General features: G+C 48.2%; 1 protein-coding gene across 3 annotated transcripts in view; it reads right to left on the bottom strand.

The window, feature by feature from the left end:
* The window catches only part of ASAP1 (ArfGAP with SH3 domain, ankyrin repeat and PH domain 1), a 2,040,747-nt gene that overhangs the window by 843,209 nt on the left and 1,171,343 nt on the right, over positions 1 to 26,195 (bottom strand). For all 3 annotated transcript variants that reach the window (XM_078686749.1, XM_078686753.1, XM_078686750.1), the window contains one exon: positions 8,230 to 8,363. In XM_078686749.1, the coding sequence (XP_078542875.1) occupies positions 8,230 to 8,363 (134 nt within the window). The remainder of the gene's footprint in view (positions 1 to 8,229; positions 8,364 to 26,195) is intronic.

Below are 26,195 nucleotides of genomic sequence, written 5' to 3'. Positions count from 1 at the left end.
TCCACCCCGCCCTGTTTGTTGCAGTACCACATGGCGGTGGTATTGTCTGTGAACACCTGCACTACACTTCCCCGGACAGAGGGAAGGAATGCCTTCAGTGCAAGTTGGAGCGCCCGCAGCTCGAGAAGGTTGATATGGATGCGGGACTTCGCCGGAGGCCAGAGGCCTCTGATCTCCGCCTCTCCCATGTGGCCCCCCATCCCAGGAGGGACGCATCCATCACCACTACGTGCTCCGGTTGGGGAAGAAGAGGGATCTGCCGCTGACCCAATCGCGGTCCGTGAGCCACCACTGCAACTGTCTTGCAGTGCCCTCTGAGATCAGAACGTGGTCGGACAGGTTGCCCTGATGCTGTGCCCACTGAAACTTCAGGTCCCACTGCAGAGCTCGCATCCACCACCTGGCGTGATGCACCAGTAGGATGCAGGAGTCTGCACGTGTGTGCCTTACCGGAATCGGCCCCGGGGCTCACGTCGGTCAGCCGACCTTCCGGACTCCTCAGCAGCCACGCCGTCAAGCACCACAACACAGCGGCAAATGTTTGTTTTAATCCAAGCGGGGGGCACAGCAAGACGCAAAACTCATCCGAGTTGAAACTGGCAATACGCAGAAGCGTAGGTGACTGTGCAGACGCCATGCCTCATAGAACGGGAGGGTCCGATACAATGGAAACAGCCAATTCCGAATCTCGATATCTAAGTGCAGTTCCTGACCGCCAATTGCAAGGCAGATTACAACAGGCACAGACCACTTCCCTGTAGTTCTTCATTCAATGATGAGCCATAGCACCAAAGGTTCGTGCAAGCAGTATTATTTCTTTATTTAAGAAAATTCATAGACTGATGTCTTCCATGACACGTTTCACTCCGTAAAGGAGCTTGTTCACATAACGCGCCCCAACAGGCATTGCAAATTTAAAGTGCTTTAAAAGCCCAAACAGCTCAAAAAAATGGACTGAATGGTGAAAATAGTGCAAAGTTAACATAACAACTAACCATGGCAACAAAATCACACACATATATATAGCGGTTTCCAAAAAGTGGCTGATTAAAAGCTAATATTGCAAAGGAAATGCTGACAAAGGCATAACAAAAGCACAACCTAATTCATACTGGCAAGTGCCATATTAGTAGTAAAAAAAGGAGCAGATCATCAATTTTCTGAACATAATTATAAACAACATAATTGCCAATATTCATGTGTTTAAAGCAACATTTAAATTGTTACAATTGAAATCCCCTGATAAGGTGTCAGTGCTCAATTCAAACAAAATGCATTTGAAAGCTTATGTCACGCACCAATATCCACATTATAATCTCTTAGAGCAATTCTAACGTTATCATAAGTAAAGTGCAAGTGCAAGTATAAAAATTCCTCAATAAATATATGCTCTATATCAGCCACCGTCCAAATGAATATACATATGCAGAAATACTCCTCCCAGACGAAAAGAGCAGAGGCCACATCGGGGAACAGAGGCAACATCGTTTATTTAAATCGTATGGCAAATGCATTTCGGCCTTCGTCAGCGCCGAGATGTTTCAGGGGATTACTGACGCTGTGCATATAAATGTACCTTGCCGCACTGTGATAGGTGCAATGTCCGCTCCGCCCCTCAGCAGGTGAACTCACTATACTTTTAAAGGTCCCAGATGCTTTGAGGACTCCATCTCCCAGGATGCACCTGATAGCTCCCAGGTAAGTGATGCCAAGGGTCGTGCTCACAGTAGTCCGAGTTTTCAGCGGATGGCAGGATACTCCGCACAACGCTCCAGAACCGCTGGTGATAAAAACTTGAGATGGCCCCTCGGGTCCCCTTTGACCCCTTCAGCCATACGAACAGGTTTCCAATAAGCGGGGGCAGGAATGGCCATGCATCCCGCCCAGGCTGAGGTTAATAACCTCGCTGTACCGCCGCAATTTCACCCATGCTGTAGGCGGGCCTGGATTTTTCAATTACTTGAAGAGAACAAAATGCCGAAGCAGGTGCCAGAACCTCCAGGCCAACTTGTGAAGGGGGGGACTCTGTGACACGTTTTCTGGTAAACGCGTTAACAATTGCAGAAATACTCCTCCCAGACGAAAAGAGCAGAGGCCACATCGGGGAACAGAGGCAACATCTTTTTTTATTTAAATATATATATCCTACTGGTGGTCGCCAGTACATAGTTAAAGTTAGGACCTGATTCTATTAAAAAGTGGTTTTTGATTTGCCAATAAATTTGGCGTCGTTTGACAAATCTTTGCGAAATTTTCAAAACTATCGGTGCAGCCACTTCAGCTGCTGACCCAAACTGCTTTTCTCTATGGTAATTTGTATAGGAAACTTTAGGCAAGGCTACAGCCCTAACTGCAGAATGAAATTACACCAAATTTGGCAAAAAGATAGCTCTTGGTCCAGAAAGCACTACTTTTGTTAAATGGTGGAAATCCGTTCAGTAGTTCCTGAGAAATATAAAGATTTCTCAGATATACAACTGTGGCCGCGGTGGATCAGTGAACCCCACAGATCACGGTCTGAGGTCTGATTGGCTGCCAACACTTGAAACCATAAGTGTTGGCAGCATTCTTGCGACTCGGTTGAACGTAGTCACAAGATTTTTTTTTTTTTTTAAAGATAAGGGGGTAGTATAGAAACACCCTGACTCCCTAGGCCTCTTGAGGGTTCCAACAGGGACCCCCAACTCCCCCAGGACCCAAAAAGCATTTCTTTTAAAAGAAATTCGTCCGGAGTCGTGTTGGATCTGCGAACCTCGCCGAAAACCCTCCCAAAACCAAAGCACGGGTTGCTGCGCTTCATTTAATAAAGCTCCCAGGTGGGCCAGGTCCCGGGGGCAATTAGAAATAATAATGTGGGGGCGGGCGCGGACCCCCGCAGCACTGGGCACTGCCACCTCACTGGGGTTAATTGACTGAAAAGCGGGACCTGGCACCCCTTCCGGCGCCCAGCTGACCACCACCTCCCCGGGGATAAAGCCCCAAAAATGCGGACCAAGGGACCGCCACCTCCCTGGGGCTATAGTAAATTAAAATGGGGGTAGGGGCTCCAACCCCCCATGCAGCCTCTGGGACCGCCCCCTCCCCGGGGCTCATATACTGAATAGTGGGGGGAAAACGGACTACCACCTCCCCTGGGTTATATTTAAAATAATGTGTAGGGGGCCACCCCACGCACCCTGGGGACCGGGGGAACCTTGCGGCTTACCCGAGGCTATATTTAAAATAATGCATGGGGGAGCGGCCCCAGGGACCGCCACCTCCCCTGGGGCTCAAATGAAGTAATGACAGTGGCCACCCCCTTACCCGGGGCTATACAGATGATGGAAAGGAGGCCACGCTGCCCCCTTCCAGGAGCCCTCCAAGGCCCTGGGGACCACCACATGCATGTTTGTTGCACCCCCTGTCCAAAAGCAATGTCAGCTCCCGCAGGAGACAGGGAGCCAGAAGAGACCGCGGGGGCCTTGAGGCTCCCCCGCGGTCCCCAACAAGAGGCCATGCCCCGGGGGATGGGGTCCCAGGGCCAAAATAGGCCTGGGGAGGGAGGTCACACGGCCCCCCTCTCCTTTAGAAAGTAAGATAAAACAAAACAAAGGACGGGCCCCGGGGGATGGGAACCCGGGGCCACAATTGGCCCAGGGAAGAGAAGCATAGCAGCATCCCTAATTTTCATTTTCTTTTAAAGGAAAAGACGGCCCTTGGGGAATGGGGGCTGAAATCGCCAGAGGGAAGGGGGACTATGCAGCCCCCCTTCCCTAAAAAAATATTTATGCCCCCTTTACCACCAATCTGGAAACACGCCTCCTGGCGCAGTGGTAGTTGGGGAATTAAATCCCTTTGAATTCTGAGGGTCTTTGGGGGCCAACAAACCCTCTTGATACTTCCAGGCAGTAAGTCCCAGACAGCAGGATTGCTGCGAGGACTTTAAGTCCACGCCCCCTTTTTCTACCACTCTGCAAACGCGCCTCCTAGAGCGCTTCTGGTTGGGGAATGAATTTCACTTTACTCCTGAGGGCCTCAGGACTAAAGTGGACTATTTCCCCCAACTAGTAGTGCGCTAGGAGGCATGTTTGCAGAGTGGTGGAGCAAGGGGGTGTGGCTACAGACCACCTCTCAGCAATCCAGCTGTGTGGGTCTTACTGGAGTTAGGAGGAGGGCTAGTTGTCCACCAAGGACCCTGAAGAGCTGAGACAACTGCATCCCCTAACTAGTTGTGCACCAGGAGGTGCGTTTCCGGAGTGGTGGAGAAAAAGAGAACATGGTCACTGAAAACCTCGCAGCAAACCCACTGTGTGGGACTGGCTGGAGGGAACATGAGGGGTTATTGACCCCCAAGGACCCTCAAAAGCCATGGGGGTCTTCACCCCCCTCGAAGTAGTGCACCAGGAGGCACGTTTGCAGACTGCTCGAGAAAGGTGGCATGCCCCACTATCAGATTTCAGCAATCCTGCAGCATGGGACTTACTGGGGGTAATAGGAGGGGTAGTTGGCCTCCAAAGACGCCCTTGGGGGCCAGCTACCCCTCCTGTTACCTCCAGTAAGTCCCACACATCAGGACTGCTGAAAAGTTGTCAGAGGCTGCGCCCCCTTCCTCCACCACTCTGCAAACATGCCTCTCGGCTCACTACTAGTTGTGAAATAAAGTCCCCTTGGCTCCAGTGGGACCTTGGGGGGCAACAAGCCCTCTTGGTACCTCTTGTAAGTCGTACACAGCAGAATTCCTGAGAGCTGGTCGAAGGCCCACCCACCTTTCTCAACCACTCTACAAACATGATTGCTAGTTAAAAAAACCTTAGAAATTCACTAAAAAAACAAAGGGTAGAAGGACGTTATAGTTAGCAAATAGAATTAAAAGAAACCTTAGAAATTCACTAAAGACACCAAAGGTTACAAGAACGTTATAGTTTGGGACAGATTTTACTCATACAAAACTAGAAAAATCCAGCAGTTATAGTTACCCGAGTTAACTATAACTTGCGTCCCCACAATGCACTGCATATGACCGCACATATTACATCATTCATGACATGGTCAATGACATCACTGATGACTTCTCAAATTACATCACTGATGACATCAGTGATGAAATCATCAGTGACTGTTTTTAAAAAGTATAGGAGTGTTAAATATACATACTAAGGAGTATTGGTGAATCATTGGGTGTATGAGTGACTGTATGGATGACTCTGGGTGACTCTACAAGTGAGTGTTAGGTGGCTCACTGAATGTATAGGTGAGTGACTGGGTTTGTACATGAGTGTATATGTCTGTTAGTTGATGTCTAAGTGGGTGTATGATTGCGTTAGTGGGTGGATATATGGGTGATTTATTGGTTGCCTGACTACCTCTATGGATGTCTGGGTGTGTGGGTGAGGAGGTGCGTGGCTGCCTGTATGGATGAGTGAGTGGCGTCAGTGGCTGTAAGGGGCACTGTGTGTGCGTCTTTGACAAGCTGTAGGATTTAGTGAGTATCTGTATTGCTGTGTCGGTGATTGAGTGTGGGTGAGTAACTGGGTATGTAAAAAGGAAGTATAGGTGAGTGACGGGGTATATGAGAGACTATGCTTGAGTAAGTGAATATGAGAGTGGCTATATGGATGAGTGTGTGCTTCTGTCACTAACTGTACAGGTAAGTGAGTATGTGTTACTATTTGCAAGAGTAAAAGGGTTCATGGGTAACTGTTTGGGTGAGTAAGTGGCTGTGTGACTGAATGTATGAGTGAGTGTCTAGGTGTATGAGTAATTCTATGGCTGACTCACTCAGTGTGTGAGTGCCTGTATGGGTGGCTATGTCAATGGCTGTATAGGTGAGTGAGGGGGTATATGAGTGGCAGTATGAGTGAGGGGGTATATGAGTGGCAGTATGGGTGAGCGAGTAGATGTGTGTGTAGTTCTATGAATCAGTGAGTGGGTGTGTAAGTACTGGTATGGTTCTGTGAATGGGTTTGTGAATGGTTGTGTGGGTATGTCAGGGATGATGTTGACGAGGTCATCAGTGATGTCATTTGAGAGGCAATCAGTGATGTCACTGACTATGTCATGAGTTATGTAATATGTGAGGTAATAAGCAGTGCATTGCGGGGAGCGAGTTCTAGTTTACTGCAGTAACTAGAACAGCTGCATTTCTCTGGTTTTGTATGAGTAAAATCTGACCCTAACTATAATGTTCCTGTAACCTTTGTTTTTTTGTGTGAATATATACTTTATATATATATATACATATATATTATATACATTTATAGATAAAGGGCCTTTGGAAAGCTTTATTCTGCCTTCAGTCAGTGGCATTTACGCTGCTTCCACCCATGACAGAGCACTGCATGGGGTAATGATATAGTCAACAAGTGATTGGCTACCTTGCCCTGTGAATGACTGCATTTTCTGATTGTATGTGAACATCCACATCAAAACGAGTGTGCTTCAGTGTCCGGAATGGTAGGCCAGACTTTAGTTTTCAATTTACTCCATCTGTGTTTCCCTTTTATTTCTTTGCTTCTCCTCTTCTTATTTTCATTTTTTTTTATTGTTCTTAAGTAAATGCTACATCTCTCCAGAATCTGCTAACAGGTCACTTGCTTGCTGCTCCTTTCATCTGCAATGCACTGCATCCCATGTGGCCACTTCCTCTAAACAGGTAGACCATTATGGAATGCTATTGTCCATCTTCGTTTTACCATGCCAAGATGGCCAACATGAAGGTTTTAAACGTAGCAGAATACTGGAAATTTTAAACACTAGTAGACTATGAAGAATACCTCTATAAACTGATTACTTTAGCTACTGCCAGCACCTAGACTGCAGCATGTTTTCGTTTTCTACTTGTATTCTATACCTTTTCTTGTGTATGTTGCTGAGTTTGGGTATTTTATTGTGCTTGTGTCACACGGTAAAAAATGAGTCAGTGCAGGATAAAGGAGTGCAAAGATGAGTGACAGAGTACATCTAATGAGGCCTTATTGAGTGCCTAAATTAATCAATGACTCAAAGGGCACTTTAAGTTATACTTTAGACCTATTGGTATTACCAATGCTTGTTCAGACAGTATGTATTTCCTTTCAAACATTTTTTGTGAAAGAGGTTTCTGGCCACTTTTTATTTAAATAGTGACTATTTGGATACAAATATCTCCTTTTAAAAAGGAAAATAAATGAAAAGTGGTAATTTGTTAGCATTGTATTAAGCTGCAATGAAAAAATCATTAATGTGTTTTTTTCTCAAAAAAGCATTGTACATATATAAATATATATATATTTTTTAAAGTGCTCTGAGATTCTCGGGCAGGTGGGACAATTTGGTGCTTAAAACTATTGAGGATTGCTTGGAGAAGCAGGGTATACACTGGAAAAAGTACTGGGTACAGGCAAGGATAACTACTGAGGATTAGGCAGGAATACAGGTAATAAGGTACAATTAGCGGTGAAGTACTTGGATAGTGATAGAGGTACTAGCCTCTAGACTAGGAGAGACAACAAGGGAACAGTCAGAGGCATTGAGCAGGGCTATAGAAAAACAGCAGCTGCAGAAAGGAGGTAAATTGGACGGGTTGATTAAGAGAATTAGAGAAGAGGGGAGGGATGCGAGAGGGGTTCCCAGCCAACTAAGAAAAAAGAGCGAGTAGCAGAAGGAGGAAGGGAGGTATGCCCCCCTCAACACAAACTCCACCAACCCCCTCCACTACACTCATAAAAATGAAATCAGGACTCATATGATCTTGACTAGTAAGGCAGTTATAAACTGGATGATAATGGCATCTATGTATTTCGCTCTAGTAAAATAGTCACTATAAGGTAATTTTTCCACATGATGGTTTTAAATGGAACAGAGACAACATTGTAGAAAACCCATTTGTTTAGAAAAAAAATTGAGGAAACTGGTATTTGAGGAATGTTTCTCAAAAACAGGTTTCAATAAGCATGTTTCTCTTCATAATCCTTTCATGTAGTATATCTTTATGTAAACCAATAACGCTGCTACTTGCCCGACAGTAGTTTACAGGCTATTTCATGTAGCCAACCGGTGCATTTGCTGAGAAAATTAGGTTGCTGTTAATCTGGAATTTGAGTAGTCAAATCAGTTGTAGTTTTATTAGACCTCCTTGATGGGCATGAAACTCTGAATAAATTGGTATTTATTTAAAATATGGAAATAATAAGCAAGCAGGCATATGCAATTGTGTACGGAATAAAGTGCAGATAGAAAGAAGCAAGCAGGTGCCGATGGCCAAACACTTACCAAGAGTTCAGAAGTGCCTAATTTGTCCAGTTCCAGAGACTGAATTCTAGAAATATGAACACCCATTTCTCGGTGTATTCCAGAACATTCTATACAAGTTAAAATTCCAAGGTTCGTTGAAAGCCATGTTGGGTCTGGAAAACATAAATACAATATTAGGATCATTGATATTAAGGCATTGCACAACACCTGTTTAAGATGGTTAGGTGATTTTAGTACTGAAATCAGGTATTTACAAATGTAAAAACGAATTGTAATTTTTGGATTTAACTGTATCTGTATCATGCACTGCCTATTGCCTTCTCTGCGCATATACATATACTTGTCAGTTTCACTCCAGAAAAAAGCAATAGCAAGGACAATGATTTGATATTGTATGTTATACAAATCAGGTGTCTGCACATCATACAAATATCAAAAGTGTTATACTAAAACTCAGACAAAAGCAACTGAAGGCCTCTAAAAAACAAGTTGAATATGTTCGCTATGAATGGCATAAGCTCCATATAAATCGAACTTAAAAAAAAAAAAGAGTATCGATGGGTATTTTTTTATCAATGGCTGAAAGGCTAGTGGCAGGGTAATGATAACGTGAAAGAGAATAGGAACAAGAAAAGCTTTATCCAGCTCAGAGATCTTGTCTCTGAGCAATTCCTGTGAGGAGAATACACAACAATTGTCAATGAAAGCAGGAGATGCACTTTTGGATAGTTTCAGCCTATGCAAACTGTTTGCAGAGAAGTTTCAGGTCCAACTTGCACTAGGATGCCTTGAGTGTGTAGTGTCAGGAAAATGCCCAGGTGTTAGCTCAAATAGTTGTGTGACATTTCTGATGAATGGGGTGTATTCCTGGAAAACTGACATTGCTTTTTTCTTGAAGAATTGTGCCTGGACTGGCTCTAGGATGCGCACAATGCAGGGTGTAACAATGGGCAAATCATGCATTTATTCGATTGGCAACTTTCCAGGTAGAAGAATGTCTCCTAAAGGGAGGGTAACCTTGAATTCCTTCGAGAAAAATCTTGATAGCCAGAATTTCTATAACAAAAAAACATTTGTAAGCTGCAGGGTGAGCCTACATAAAAGATAAATGCAGTCCTGACTTGCCTAAATTGATAAGATAAGGGAATACAGCTTCTTCTTGGTATCTGGTAGGATTGATTTTGTTTTGCAGTTACCCAATTCAAGACATCTTCCACTGAATTAATACAACTTTCAGCGAGGACATCTGGCCTTTTAAGATGCTTATACAATCTTCTTGCAGTTTTAAATGTCCATATTGCAAGAGTCAGGAGCCAGGCTGGGATCCTGGTAGGTGGACTACTATGACGGACAGGTTCTTTGCAATCAACCATCTCTAAATTGTCTGGGTTTCTAGAGATGTTGCTCTGGACCTCAAACCTCCCTGTTCGTTGAGATGATCCACTATTGTGATGATGTCTGTTTGAACAAGCTTGAAAGACATTGCAAAGCTAGGTATAAACAACTTCAGGGCCAGATGAACTGTTCTCAACTTCAGGAGGTTGGTGGGGTAGGTTTTTCTTTCTTTCAAAGATCACAAACCTTGGATCTGAAGACTATTCATATCCGGTTATTGTTTCAATGGTCTATAGGAGGGGAGGGGGGTTGTGCGGACAGCGACTGAGTGAAGGTAGTAGGGAAGAGAACCTGTAGTATATGCATCGTGCCTTAACCGGTGCCTGTTGTGTAAAGATGATCATACCTGGAACAGTTGCGCTCGTCGAACAGTATGCTTCTCGGTTTATGGTTATTTATGCAAAAACAATGGCAATAAAAATATTTCCAAATAAGACAAACAATGGTGGCAATGATCTTATCTGCCGGTGGACATTAGGTAGCAGAAAGATGGAAGTCATTGGACACAGAAGTGATGAGATCAGCCGAGTCATCTGGTGTTTCACCTTTACAAGACTCTGACACTGCAAACGGATAGGACAGTGTCTCCTTCGACGAGTACACTCTTAATATTTGTCTATGCGTGCTTGTAAATAATGGATGGATTGTAATGAAGTCACTGTAGTTTATCCTGAAACCCAACTGGTGAAACAGAGACAGAGTCATGTTGAAGTGAAGGAGGGTTTTTTTGAGGTGTTGAAATCTTTAGAAACCAGTTCTCTAGCTAAAGGAAGAAGTAGAGTCCCTTTTTCTGAGGGCAGAGAATACTGCCAAGTACTTCGACAAAGTAAGAGAGGAAGGCTTTAGGCCAAAAGGCAGGACTTTGTAAGGTAATTTGCCCACCAGAAGTCTCAAGAATCTGAAATGCTGTTGAATGATGGCAATGTGAAAACACACATCTTGAAATCTATGGCACACATCCATTCCCACTGATAGAGATGAGGGTATATTTAGTGGAGAGTCAAACAGCAAAACTCCTCTTCAATACTGAACATATTTGTAGTCCTAAGATCTAAAAGAGAATAATGTTCATGCTGATAATTTCCAGTGCTAGACTAACCACTAATAATTTGATTATTAACAGACTACTCATCCACAGCCTGTCCTAATGGGCATGGGGGCATGGCCCCTTGCATTTTGCCCAATAAGAGTGTCTGTCAGGCTGAGCAAAGGTCAGACTAACAGACCATCTTTATTTTCAGGTCAGGCAGCCAGGAGATACACGGTCTAAATGCGCAGGCTCCGGGCTGCCTGAGATGAATTTTGCTGGGCTGAAGATGTCACAGCTCCTTTTGACTTCACCTATTCAGTCTAGCAAAGCACCTCGAGGCCCTTCCCCTCATGACGAGGGGGAGCGTCACTGATTGCCTCAGACCTAGGTGCTTCAGTTTTAGGCCCTGAAGTGCCCAAGGCCGAGTCAATCACTGACACCTTGGTGAACACACTAGGGGCACGGGTGAGTCCAAAGAGGAGCACGGTAAACTGAAAGCCACAGGTAGCAGTAATGGGCAGGAGGGACGGGAATGTGGAAATAGGTGTCCTGAAAGTTCAATGCTACCATCCAGTCTCCAGGGCAGACAGGACCTGAGCAGGAGTGAGCATCTTGAACTTCTCCTTTTTGAGGAAGTAGTTGAGGGCTCTGAGGTCGAGGATAGGACAAAGGCATCCGTCCTTCTTTGGAACCAGAAATTTGCGGGAACAGCAACCACAGACTATTTCTGGCCAGGAAACCCTCTCTATAGCTCCCTTGAACAAGAGAGTTTTCACTTAATCGCGAAGTAAGGCAAGGTGATCCTACGGTAGCCGATCGTAAATTGGAGGGATAATCTCAAAGGGGATGGAGTAGCCCCTTCGGACTATTTGCAACACCTACCTGTATGAGGTTATTTCCCGCAAGTGGTGGAGGTGATGGCGTACCCTGCCACCAACTGGATGCCCACAATCTAGGAGGATTGGACTAGGAAGGTTGAGAGGCAGAGGGGGAAGGGGTTGTGGCTTGACCGTACTTCTGGCCTCCTGACCCACGGGATCAGTGTGAACAGAGTTCACGGCCACAAAGAGTTTGCAGAACTTGCATGGTTCTCTGGCTGGGGTAGGGAAGGTGCAGTTGGAAGCCCTTCCATAGCCACAAAATGAGTGGAAGGCTGACTTGGCCGGGATGACATTGAGAGGCCATAAAAGAGAGGCATCATCAAAGGTCACGTAAAAGTAGTTTGCACAGCCTCCGAAAACCTCAACCATGCCAGCCAACGCAGAGCTACATAAGAGGCCATAGCCCCACCAACAGAATCGGTGGTATCCATAACACAGCAAGTTTAAGTTTGGCAGCTAGTTGCCCATCTCTTATCAATGGAACACGAGAATTCCGGGATGAAAGGAGGGCAAGAGGCACTCCACTGAGTCCCACAAGGTGTGGGAGAAGCGGGCAAGAACACAAGAAGTGTTCAGCGATTGCATGGCATAGTTAGAAGAGAAAATACGCCTATCACAAATGTCAAGTTTTCGGCTTCTCTTTCCAGAGGGACAGGAGGGATAAAATCAATATTTTGGGTGACCAAAGCAGCCTGGTCCACAAAACTCTGATTAGAAGGATGTCTGAGGAGACAGGATGGATCCTCCGGAGCTGGGCCATGCCTGTAAATAAGACACCGATTTACAGGGAGCCCTGTTTCAGGTTTAGCCCAAGCACCCAACAAGTTATCAAAAAGACATTCACTACAAGGAAGGACAGGCTCTATGTTAGACTCATTAGGATGTACCATGCCAAGCAAACGGTATGTTGACAATTCCACAGAAGGAAGTTGCAAATCAATACAACCAAATCTCGATTGAGCAAGTCTGCCAGAGCAGAACTCGCCTCCATAGCCAAACCAGGAGAAGACAGGAGGCTGAAGACTAGGGAAGACACTAAGCCACTGGCATCGACCAAGTCAAGTAACCAGTTAGACACCATAGGGGTGGAACCATGTCCGAAATAGGAAGGGACACACCACGCCTCCATTAGTATTTCCACAACCATGGTCCTCAGATGGATGAAAAGAAGGAATGGCTCCAGAAAGCAGAGGCTAAGACTCCAGCAGCACCGCATCCAACTCCAAACCTGGACGATGCCTCGACATCGGAAGGAGGCACCACCATCAGAACTGGCAGACAAGAGCCTAATGTCGATATCAAAGAAAGCAGACCAGAAGCAGGAGCTGAAGGTGGAAGCCTCGATGGGCTGTGCACCGGCGACGCTATGGTGTAAAAAAAACGGAAGCTGACCTGAAGCAGAGAAAAAAACCAGGCGGCAGAGACACAGGCACTACCTCATGCTCCTCCGTGGGGCCCAAGGGCGCTCTAGAGGAAGGTGACAACCCAAAAATAGAATAATGATATTGATCATGTTTTCTCATCTTGGTCAAAGTCGCCAAGGCCCCAGGACAGATGGGGAGGTGTGGGGTGGACTCATGCGCTTGAAAAGAAGAGCAGGTACCAGCGTTAGGTGACTAAGGTGGGAGGCGCCGCGACTTCAACTGCCTATGCCAAGTATTACCTCTGTACGTCGAAGGAGAATGATGCCTGTGGGAATGGCTCCTAGAGAAAACGCATGGTCAGTCAGTTGAGTGCATAGGTGACTAAGGGTGATGAGAAGACTTCGATGACTGTGACATCTGCGCTGCAAGGAGCTTGATGTGACGTTCTCTTCGCACCTTCGGTCGGAGCTGATGACAAGAGTTGCACTCGTCGGTGTCACGGTGCTCACCTAGACACCACATGCAAACCGAGTGAGGGTCCGTAGCGGATATTTGTCATTCACAGGACTTACAAGGCTTGAACCCCAAGGACATTCAAAAAGGGTAGAAAAAGATACACTCTCCTGGCGACAAAAAAACAAAGTAGACCAAAAAACAGCCGGAGGAAGTGCAGTGCGGATCTGCATTGCTAGTGCAGAAAAGAACGGACACCAGCTCATCAGGAGAGGGTTTATATGGACCTCGTTGACGTCACACTCGGGAGACAACCTCGCTCAACGCCTTCGACCGACTCACAGAGGTACTGCGGTGGCGAATAGATCAAAGAAAGGTTCTCACCGGCCACAGAAGAGATCCTTGCACAACCTCTGGCTGAAGATGTCATTCGTGATCTGTGAGGCATTGATGCCTGTGTGTGTGTATAGTTACCCAATTGAATCCGGTCCTGTAAGGTGGAAGTCAAGGTATAGAAATCCAGGGCTCCCCCTTACAGGACCGGATTAAATTAATTATTACATTAAATTTGTAAAGCGCCTGGTTACACAAACTAGTGTGTCCCCGCGCAGTAGAAAAGCCATAGTCAACTCCTTCAATGTTGTTCTTCACGGCCGGTCAAGCAGTTAGCCCCGTCCTAGTCTATGGGAAACAGGTGGATTTTCAGCTCTTTGCAGAATACCAACTCTGACTTTTCCAAGCAGAGCTTCTGAGGGAGTTTGTTCCACTGTTGAGCTGCCATGACACGAAAGGAGTGCCCCCCATTCTCACTCTGCTGAATTTAGGAACCTGGACCTGCCCCGTCCCGCTTCATCTCAGCTGTCAGGTAGGGTGGTAAGGATTCAGCAGGTTGTGGAGATATGTGGGTCCTTTCCTCTGTAAGATACGGTGGCCTACACAGAGGGCTTTAAATGTCACACGCTCCCTGATAGGCAGCCAGTGCAATGTTTTGAGTGCTCTCTTAGAGGAAGCCCTCTTGGGCAGCATGAGGATCAGGCGGGCAGCCGCATTCTGTACGGGCTGCAGCCTCTGTGTGCACTTCGCACAGGCCCCCAGATACAGGACATTTCCATAGTCTAGCCTGGATGTGATTAGGGCGTGGACCATGGTTTTCCTGGCTGGCAGTGGCAGTAGATCTAATGTTTTCCTAAGGACCCTCAGAAAACCAAAGCAGGTGCCTGCCAGCTTTTTGGTCTGCTGCTCGAATGAGATTTTATTATCGAGCCATACCCCCAGGTTTCTCACTGGATTGCTGGGAGTGGGTAGGGGGCCCAGCGCTGGAGGCCACCATGCCAAGGTCCATATTGATGGAGCCTTCCCCACAATCAGTACCTCCGTCTTGTTTCCGTTGAGCTTGAGGCAATTATTTGCCATCCAAGCAGCAAGTTGCTGCAGACATGAGATGAAATTAGTGGCAGCCTGCTCCTTCGATTGTGTCAAGGTCACAACCAGTTGCGTGTCGTCTGCATAGGACACGACCTCTACCCCAAATGTTTCCGTTACCTCTGCTACAGGTGCAACATATAGCTTAAAAAGGGTAGGGTTAAGACTGGACCCTTGTGGCACTCCTTGTTTCAGCCTGATGTCTTTGGACCGGAAGGGCCCTGTGCCACTTGAAAACTACGATCCGACAAAAAGGACTCCAGCCAGTACCATGCTTTACCCACCACTCCTCCCCTTTTCAGACACTGTAGCAGTGTGTGATGAGCCACAGTGTCGAATGCGGCACTGAGATAGAGCAAGATCAGTGCCGCCGTTTGGCCTTCGTCCGCATATTTTCGTAGGGTCTCTGTAGATAGCAGTAGTGCTGACTCGGTCGAGTGGAGAGCATGGAAACCCGATTGGGTGGGATGGAGCAGTCCATTTGCCTCAATATGGGCTGACAGTTGGTTATTAACGGCCTTTTCCGCCATCTTTGCGGAATACGGTAGGAGTGAGATGGGGCGCAAATTCTCAAGTTGCTCCATGCTAATATTAGGCTTTTTCCTCAAGGGGAGCACCACTGTCTCCTTCCAAGTTTTTGGCACCTGCCCTGAGTCAAAAGAGAGCTCTAGTAAGTGTCTGATAAAGGGCTCTAGGCTCTCCATACTGCCTCTCAGTGCTTTGGGCGATGCCGGGTCTTTCGGGGAGCCTGATTTAATATTACTCGCCATACCACATAAGGCCTCCCTAGATGGAACCCTAAATCTTTTGAGGCAGTCCATATCTGGATTGGTGGGAGTTGCCCCTCTACTGCAGCCTTTTCTGGCCGTATCCGGGAAAGAGGAGTAGATTCTTTCTACTTTGTGAGCAAAGAAGTCTGCCACCTGATTGCAGATATTGGGTAATTATACACACACACAGGTGCAGCATGTTCTGACATCTGCGTGCAACACGGTATTCCCGAAGTCCCCTTACCCTGTCTACTTTCCCTTCCAGCACAAACGTGGACCCCTGAAACCTCGTTGTTTTGATTACTCCTGGACTCCTCAGATCCCGACTAAGGACTCTCTCTGTTAGGTAATTTCTACTTACCTTATCCTTTTTCCCCTTTTCCTTGGGCTACTCATGTGCTGATCTATTCTCCCTCTCCTTCTCCTATAGAGCACTACTCTCAAACAAATGACCACTGTCCTGATGATGACCTGCAATCATTCAGGTTGAAACGCCGTCGACTACCCAGCCTAGAACTTGGGTGCTGTTGAGGTCAATTTATTTCTCTGAAATTCTGTACATCAACACTGTTTATATTTTGTAATTTTGACCACTTTATCCTTACTTATTATCGCCATTTACGCTGTTCTCCGCACCTTTGTCACTGCGCCACCCACCTTCACTAGCACGCCCAGTGCTCACTTTGTGTGTTATGGTCATTGTATATTTATGTGTACTGTAGTGCCTCTTAACTACTTTCAACAAGCATTGACATAGCCAATAGGTATCGCCTTTGGGACCTTTTAAGTGTTTAGCCATGCAGCACATTATCACCCACCGGGCAGATTTCTGTAATGGAACTAGTACCTATGTAAAGTGTTTTGATACCTTCATTCGCGCTACATAATGCAAAAAATTAAAAAAAATGAAAGGAGAAGTCCTTGCAGATTTCTGAGGTGGAGGAGCGAAAAGATGCACTTTGTAGAGTTACGTTGTGCTTACCTTCTGTAGATGTTTGGTTTTTCTCCACAACAGTTAGGGTAGAATGTTGATTGCTAACGTACTTCTGTTTTCTTTAACAAGAAGCATGATCATCTGGTCAACAAATGGTTAAGCATCACAATGTAGCTATTTACTGAAACCTCACGAGGATCGTTCCCGTCCTCCCCAAGACATGAGTCGTCTTTAAGGAGCATTAACTACTGTACTAGCTGCCTTTCAGGGGAGGCTTGTTGGCCAAGGCCCGCTCATTAGACGGTGCTGACGATTCTGCTGAAAAGTAAGATGTCACCGTAATTTCTGTTCCTTTGTGTTTTAGAGAAAATGAAAGCGCACTCTTGTGGAGGTGGGGTGTAGGGGACGCACCTTCTAATGAAAGCGGCAAGGTCTGGAAATGAAAACTGACGCAAAACAGATGGCAGCCTGTGCACCGCCGCTGCTGGCTCCTATTATATAATGCCAGTACCAAATCAGTACACAATCAGAAAGCGAGCACAGTATAGAAAATCAGGAACCGAATTGAAAGGAGGCTAAAGTGAGTTATCCCGGTGAGCAAGTGAAGACGGGGCTGGAGTATGCTAGATCTTGGTGCAGAGTAACAGATGTTTATTGTCAACCAAATGAATGTTAATTAGTCCGTCGGCCTCTAGTAGGATGAAAGGCTGAACAGACGCGCTGGGGTTCGAACCTGCGGTTGTGAGGTCAAACATAAGATTAATAGGGTGCTTGCCTTAAAGTTAAGATTACATTATATAATGCCAGTACCAAATCAGAAGGCGAGCACAGTATAGAAAATCAGGAGCTGTGTGTAAGCAGAGGCCTTGCTGCCTCTGTCAAAACACGATTCTACTGCCTTCCTCCTTCTAAAAGTCAACAGCAATGGGCCTAGCATGACAGCGAATGCACAAGTTTCTCATTGCAAACAGAGCATTGGCAGGGCTGTGCATGTGGCATGTGAAGGAAGGGTTGGTTAAAAGAATAGCGCGAGAGAGAAGCGGGGGTGAGTGAGCGTGGCGAACGCACTAATTAAAAACAGATGGTGACATGACCCCGAAGAAAACGAGTTACTTACCTGTAACTACGGTTATCCAGTATTGGTATCTTTCATAAATTCACATGCCTGAATCATTCCCAGTCGCTGAGGCAGGAGTCCCACAGTAATAAGATATACAAAAGCAGTGCCTTAGAATAAATTTGTAGTAGGCTGACAAGCCTATAGGCCCTAAAAGGCCCAAAACTTAGAAGCCTATCTACCTCATTATATGAAAAGAACTGAAAATAGTCTCAGCCAATCAGCTGACAGCACCCTCTAGAGCCTTCCCAGCAGAGGCAGTTCTCCTCAGATTTTCCCAGCACAAGTGAGAAGTACGTATCCCTAATATAGAACTGTTCTGCCGGGGAGGAGGGTGGGTGCATGTGAATCTATGAAAGATACCAATACTGGATAAGGAGTAGTTTCTGTCCTGTAACTCCAGTTCTGTAGTAGGGGTATCTCTGTTATAGTCATAATCTAGTGAATAGTCCCACCCATGTGCGTGGATCCCGGAGCAATCAAAAATAATCTCTTAAGGTGTCGAAAAATGCAGAACTGCACAGACACTTAAGAGAGAATTAAAGACAGATAATGCAGCCTATATCCACAGGCTACACTGCCCAGTACTTCAACTAGAAATTCCCCCAAAAATCCACAAACAGCACAGCCTGTCCAGATTTCTCCACAGAGAAAACCCTTGCCTTAACAGCAAAAACCCTCTGGAATGATAGAGAGGAAGACAAGCCCCATAGGCTGCCATTATGTGGCTCAGAACAGGATACTGTGCCTTTAAGAGAACTTTCCAGAACTTCACAGTATCCCAGCATGCACTGCAGGTCCCTTTTACTTTCAGTTCTTTTTGAAGGCGTAACACGCCAGACCTGTAGCATTCCTTACATGAATATCTCTCTCCACCGGGGAGGAGGGCGGGCGCTTATGACTATAACAGAGATACCCCTACTACAGAACTGGAGTTACAGGACAGAAACTACTCCTTCTGTAGTAGGGGATCTCTGTGTATAGTCATAATCTAGTGAATAGAATGGCAAGCCCATCCCCACACCAAAGCAGCGGTGGAGAACAGAGAAAATAACACCACTACTGTGCGAACAGATTTCGCAGCGAAGCCTTCCCAACCTGAGCATCTGCCCTGGCATCAGTGTCCAGACAGTAATGCTTAGCAAAGGTATGGACCGACTTCCAAGTTGCCGCCTTGCAGATTTATGCAATTGGAACATTACGGAGCAAAGCAGTCGTGGCAGCTTTGCCCCTGGTGGAATGAGCCTTAGGTTTACCCCCTAAGGTCTTATTAGCCTTTTGGTAACACAATTGTATACAGGACACAATCCACCTCGAGATGGACTGTTTAGAGGTAGCAAGACCCTTCCTGACTGATCCATAATTGATAAACAATTGGTCTGACCTACGAATATCCTTGGTTTTATCCAGAAAAAATTTCAACACCCTTCTAACATCCAGGGAATGCAGAGACCTTTCCGCTAGAGATGAAGGATTCTGGAAAAACGTAGGTAAAGTTATGGTCTGGTTAACATGAAAATCAGATATAACCTTTGGAAGAAATTTAGGGTGAGTACGCATAACAACCTTAGCAGCATGAAATACAGTATAAGGTTTTTGGCAACACAACGCCTGAATTTCACTCACCCTGCGGGCCGATGTAATGGCCACGAGGAACGCCGCCTTCCAGGAGAGGTGCTGTATCGAAGCCTTATGAATGGGTTCAAAAGGCTCCTTCATCAATCTGGACAGCACCACGTTCAATTCCCATGAAGGCGAAGGAAGCCGGACAGGAGGAAACACTTTCTTCAAGCCTTCCAAAAATCTTTGATCACAGGGATCTGGAAGAAGGAAGTCTGTGAAGGGCATTTCCTGTAGGCAGTCAGCGCAGCAAGATGAACCTTAATGGAATGGACATTAAGGCCAGACTGCGCCAAATGTAGAAGATATGGAAGGATGACATCTTCCTTACACGTCGTTGGGTCATAGTTCTTGGACTGGCACCAGATGCAAAACCTCTTCCACTTGTAAGCATAAGAAGTCCTAGTGGAAGGTCGCTTAGCCTCCTTCAGTATGTCCATGCAATCTTCAGGTAGATTCAAATGGCCATATTGCACTATCTCAGGAGCCATGCCGCCAAACTCAAAGACGAGAGGTTGGGGTGTAACATCTGTCCCCCGAACTTCGTGAGAAGGTCCGGCCTGCACGGCAGCCATATGTGCGGAAGGAGAGACCGGTGAAGCAGGTCCGTGAACCACCACTGCCTGGGCCATTCCGGAGCAATAAGTATCATCCGCGCCCTGGACCGGGCCAGCTTGATGAGCACTGCCGGAATCAGGGGAATGGGTGGAAAAGCGTACAGAAAGCTGTTCGACCAGTTGATCCATAGCGCATTCCCCAGCGTCCCCCGCTGGTGTACCTGGAGGCGAAGTCTCGGCATTTGCTGTTTTCGGAGGTGGCGAACAGATCTACGTCTGGAGTTCCCCACCTTGCGAAGACTTCTCCTAGTACTTTGTCGTTTATGACCCATTCGTGGTTTTCCTGAATCAGTCTGCTCAGTGCGTCCGCCTGAACATTCTGCACACCTGGCAGATGGGTAGCCGTTATCGTCAGTCCTCTGGCCAGAAGCCAGCGCCAGATCGCCTGCGCCTCCTGCGACAGAGTGCGCCATCTCGAGCCCCCCTGCTTGTTGAGGTAATACATCGTGGTCGTGTTGTCCGTCTGTACAAGCAGCGAGTTGGTCTGGAAGGACGGATGAAAGGCCTTCAGCGCCAAGTGAACAGCTCTGAGTTCCAGGAAATTGATGTGGTACGTGGACTCCGTCGGGGACCACGTCCCTTGGGAGTGCGCCCCCCAACCGTGGAGAGAAGCATCTGTCACGATAGTCTGTGTGGGAATGTCCTTGTGGAAGGGAACCCCTCTCAGGAGATTCTCCGCTGAACACCACCACTTCAGAGACTGAAGAGCATGCAGAGACAGTCGTATCCTGTCGCCCCAAGATCCTTTCCTCTGATCCCACTGGTCCTCCAAGCACTCCTGCAACGGTCTCATGTGCAGTCGCGCGTTTGGCGTCAGGAAGATACAAGAGGCCATCGATCCCAGTAGAGAAGACACCGTGCTCACTGTTGTAGATGGAGTGGTCATAAGAGCCTGAGCCTTCCGAAGGAGCGATAACCGTCGCTCCTCCGAAGGAGACACGCTTGCTGACAGCGTATTGATGGAGGCTCCCAAGTACTGTATGCACTGGACCAGATTCGGGACAGACTTGTTGATGTGCAACCCCAGCTTGTTCAAGAGAACGCACGTCTTCTGGAAGTGCGCTTGAGCTTCCGTGAAGGAGGAGGCCTTGATCAACCAATCGTCCAGGTACGGGTAGACAAACACCTTGTTCTTCCTGAGGTGTGCGGCTACCACTGCCATGCACTTCGAGAAAGTTCTTGGCGCAGACTTCAGTCCGAATGGCAGTACTGTGTACTGATAATGATTGGCGCCGACTTGGAATCGCAGGAACTTCCTGTGTTTGTGTGCAATGGGCACATGGAAGTACGCATCCTGTAGGTTTATAGCACATAGCCAGTCTCCCTGTTGCAGCTGAGGATAAATCTGATGCAACGACAGCATGCGAAACTTCTCTCTGCGAATCCACTTGTTTGCTTGTCGCAAACCCAGAATGGGCCTGAACTCGTTCTTGTCCTTCTTGCGAACCAGGAAGAACCGGGAGTACAGACCTCTTCCTCTTTGAGACAGAGGTACGTCTTCTATCGCCCTTTTCCTTAACAGGATATCGGCCTCCGCCTGGAGCTCGCGCAGCTGAAACCGCGAGCTGACCGGTGGAATTGATGGAGGCGGGCTGGTGAACCGAAGACTGTATCCATTGCAAACAATGTTCAGCACCCACTTCTCCTGAGTAATTTTTCTCCACTCTGCCAGAAAAAATGTAATGCTTCCCCCCACCGGAGCGGGTAACGGATGCAGGGGAAGTAACCGCTCAGGGTCGAGACCCAGCTGGGCCTTTGCTCGTTGTAGAGGACTGCTGGCCTCCTCTACCCTTCTGGCACTTCTGGAAGTTCCTCCGGAACTGCTGCTGCTGTTGTTGCCGCTGTCCCAAAGCCTGCCCTCGCCCTCTGCCCTGTGCCCCGAACCGTCTTTGGAACAGGCGGTAGGCCTTCTTTTCTTTGGGCTTCTCCAACCCAACAGCCGTCAGGGTCTCGGCCTCCGCTTTCATGCGGGCCATTTCATCGTCCGCATGCTTGCCGAACAGGGTTTTCCCCGAGAAGGGCAGATTGGCCGCCCGCTGCTGAGCCTCCGGCTTGAGTGAGGTGAGCCTAAGCCAAGCATGGCGCCGTTGGTTGATCCCATGACAGTACCCATGGGCCGCGAAAAAGAGATACATCAGCAGCCGCGCTGATGACCTGGTTCGACACCAGCATCCCCTCCTTCAGGATCTCCTGAAAATCCTCCTTCTTCTCTTGAGGCAGGAGTTCCATGAACTGCTGAAGGGGTTCCCACAGGGCACGATCATACCGCCCTAGCAGAGCTGCATCGCTAGACGCCTTCGTGGCCGTAGATGTCGTCCCACAGGCCTTCCTGCCAGCTGAGTCGATCCATCGGCTCTCTTTATCAGGAGGTACAGTAGAAGACGGGGAGGTAGAATGTTGTTTCCTGGCCGCCGTCACTATAACAGAATCCGGAATCAGATCCATCCAAAGAAAAGCCAGGTCAGAATCCGGGGCCCTGTACTTCTTAAGAAGCCGGGAGGGAGCGGCCTTCGTCACTGCTGGTGTGAGGAACAGCTCCTCCGCGGGCTCTACCAATCCTGGTACAAGCGGTAGTAGAGGGCGAGACAAATGCTTCTCATGAAGCGTCTCAAAAATCATGGACGTCGTGTGTGTTGGAGCCGTCACCGTGATTCCCAATTTTGCTGCACCCCTCAGGAGAACATCCTGGAACGTGCTGATGTCGTCCACAGGAGACACTCTCGTCCCTGGGGATTCTGTCAAAGTTGGTGAATAGGTCCTGGTCCTGGAAGAGCCCGTGCGGGACCGTGATCCGCGCCTCCTATGGCGCCGTCTGGACCTAGGGGAGGATCTGTGACGACTCCTCTATCTCCCCCTCCGTCCGGAGCGTGATCGTGACCTCCTTGGCTTCGGTCGATCCGCCAGTTCCACAGGGGCGGGCGACTTTGGCCTGGCAGTGGCCCACGGCCGAGTGGTCCCCTTGGGAGGAGTCGGATATCGGGGTAGTGAAACCGACCTCGGAGGAATCGGTGGCGGCTTGTCTGCCGGCAGCTGAGGTTGAGGTTGAGGACGTGGTGGAAGCGGAGGAGGAGTGGGAGCCCGCGGAGGAAGCCTCCTCGGCAAGGGAGGAGGGGGCGTAACCGACTTCTGCCTAGAAGGGGTATACACCACTGAGTACACTGAACCCGGTGATCTGCCTTCCCTTCCAGGCTGGGACGTTGGCGAGTCTCCCATAGGCACCTGGCGCCTGTAAGACTGACTCCTGGCGCCAGAACTCCTTCCGCGCCATCTTGGCGTCGAAGGACGGCGAGCGTCGGCCCCTCGACGACGAGCGTCTTCTCCTCGACAGTGACCGTCTCTCCCTTGACGGCGAACGCCTTCGCCTCAATGGCGACCTTCTTCGCCTCGACGGAGACCTCCTTCGTCTCGACGGCGACCTCTCTCGCCTCGACGGCGATCTTCTCCTCGACGTCAAGGATCCCCTCGACGATGACCTTATCCTCTTTGCCGACGGCGAACGGCTGTGTCGCCTCGACGGCGAGCACCGACGCCGGGCCTCTCGACGTCGATTACTCGACGACGAGATCGTCACCGGAGATCTCGACGGCGGTCTGTTCAGTTCCCTCGACAGCGAACGTCGACGTCGCTTCGACCCAGAGCCCTGGGGAGAAGAGGAACAGACTGCAGTCATCCCTCTCGACGCCGTAGTCGGTGCAATCGACACAGACGAAGAATGGGGATGCTTGCTGGTCTTCCTGCCTCTGGGTTGCCCCCCAGAGGCCTCAGCATGGGCCAAGGAAGCCCCTCCAGACCCACCTTGTGCCTTCAGTCTTCTGTCCTCCAGGCCCTGAAGTCTGATCTTCATTCTATCCCTCAGGGTCCTGCTAGAAAAGCCCTGACAAATGTCACACTCCTCTGGGACATGAGACGAGGGTAGGCAGATGATACACACCTCGTGTGGGTCCGATTTGGCCTTCTTCCTGGAGCACTCTGGACATTTGTCAAATAATGCAGGCATATTGACAATCAAAGATGCACCAAAAGACAAACAGGAAGAAAAAACACCAAAGTACTTCAGAAAAGCACTCAAATAACTTTGAAAAAGTGAAAAAAATCACCAATAAACCCTTGAAAAGGGAGAGCTCAATGCTCCAGGGTCCTGCTTGCAGGAGCCGCAAAAAAGAACTGAAAGTAAAAGGGACCTGCAGTGCATTCTGGGATACTGTGAAGTTCTGGAAAGTTCTCTTAAAGGCACAGTATCCTGTTCTGAGCCACATAATGGCTGTGAGAAGTTGGCCTGATATATGATGCTCACTAGTTCTGGTGATCACCTTGTATCAGTTCAAACAACCCTTATGGTGATTGGTTGTAAGTCAACCTTATAGACCAGCTATCCTAATTGTAGCATGGATAAAGCAGTCTTAGGCTAAACTCTTTTGGCATGTGAAGCCAGCTGTTTTACCACAATAACCCCTTGAATACCAGATGAAAGGACACCACACAGGTTGTTATGAAAATAAACAGTCTATTTATTAATAACAAACACCTCTGAACTCTTTATGAGATCAGAGGGCTAAGCACATGACAATCTCTTAAGAATAAACACAATAAGTCGCACGATTTACAATGGCGCCCTAGGGGCACGACAAACCATATACTAAGTAAATGGGTTAAGTAGAACGATTTAGGAAATGAAGATGCTCAGAGGCTGTAGATTCGCTTGGACTACCGTACCCTAACTTTAGGTAAGTATCAGGAGGCTCACGGGATGCGTGTGCAGAGTGTGAACTCACACGCGGGATGCGGAACAAAGTCAATGGCCAGAACAAATGACGAAAAGGTAAGTAAAAGACAGTTCCTACTAGTTACGACTAAAACGACAGGATACCTGGACACTAGGAGAGTCACTCTACCCTTGAGCACCGAAATGTTCTTGTTATCTCACCCACGGGCTGCGGGTGCATAGGTGTCAAAGTGTGTCGGGGTCCGAGTTGAAGTCAATGGAGCCTTGAAGAAAGATGCTGCAGGCGGCCAGGAGGAAGATGTCCGGTGCGATCCACGGGTGGATCGAGGAAGAAGAGGACCTGAAAGCAGAGGGGACAGTGTTCAAAGTCACTAGCCAGTGACCGGTGTGGAACCAGGAGGGAACCAGATGCTGTCGTCGCGATCATGTGAAGAGTGGACGCTTGTCTCTGCAGCCACGTGGACCAGGAGGTGTCTTCGACGACTAGGATGGAGTCACGAGCTGTCCCACGCAGGCTCTCGCTGTCGGCGGTGTCGGATCCGGATTTGGAATCAACAGGCCTTGGCAAAGGCAACCCACGATTTGAGTGGAAACGGCGACCAGGAGGGTCCGGGATGCTTCTCTTTTGGAAGGGAGCAAGGGCCAGTCTAGAGCAACCAGACCAGCAGTGTAGATTTCGTGGATCGTCGCCTAGGAGGTCACTAGCCAGCCGGCAAGTGACCAGACAACGCGTCGAGCAGCAATCAAGCAAAAGGGTCCCAGGCAGATCTCGTGGATGCTGGAGGGCTGGTGTTTGGTGCAGGTGCTGCTCGGGCTGGGGCTTCTCAATCCCAAAAGCACTTACTCGAGGATGCCTCAGAAGTCGTGCTGGAAGCGAAGTGCAGTCTCTTCAAGATGGCCGGTCCCACGTGTCTCGTCGCACCCACGGGTCTCAGCTGTGCTGCAGATGTGGGTAGAGGTCGTCGGAGAGGTCTGGGAGTCTGGGTCTCGTCGGGCTCTGAGGTCTGGATCCGGCAGGATGGACGACAAAGTGGACCGCTAGGACGCTTGATGGTGCCTGCAGTTGCAGGGTGGACACTCCTTGCCCACAAGGGAGATTCTTCAGTCTTCTGTGGAGCAGAACGTCGAAGTCCAGAGTTTCTTCTTGTAAAGTTTCAATTCAGGATAATCTAATTTGGAATGGGACCAGCTCCTAAATTTATCCTGCTAAAGGGGGCTGTACTATGACTAGGTCCCTCCTATGGGTGGGACCAGGAAGGGGGGTGGTTACACCCCTATCCTTTATCTGGTTTCGCGCTGGGGCTGGAGTGCCCCAGCAACTGGTTTGAACCGGTGTATGCACAGGGACACCTTGTGTGCCCCTGGCATGTCTCATTCCTTTCAGGCCTGTCCTACCTAATACACAAAATCCTGTCTGGGGTGGTGCTAGCACCTCCCAAGGCAGGAAACCCTTTGTCCAGGCCTCCCTCGCTGGAAGGACTCCCAGCAGCAGGAGGTCAGACTTGTGTCTGTGGTGGCAGCATCCATTTTGTGATGCTGAGGCTCGAGTTAACTTTAACCGGGGTCAGTTAAATACATGTAGTGTCCCTCTAAAAGGGTGGAATGCTACCCCCGTCGCCAGAACTGGCGAGGGGGTAGTATTTCAATTCGTATGACAC

The sequence above is a fragment of the Lissotriton helveticus genome, chromosome 4_1, assembly GCF_964261635.1.
Source record: "Lissotriton helveticus chromosome 4_1, aLisHel1.1, whole genome shotgun sequence".
NCBI lineage: Eukaryota > Metazoa > Chordata > Amphibia > Caudata > Salamandridae > Lissotriton > Lissotriton helveticus.
The sequence above is the reverse complement of the archived record's forward strand: the minus strand, read 5'-3'. Positions and strand labels throughout refer to the sequence as shown.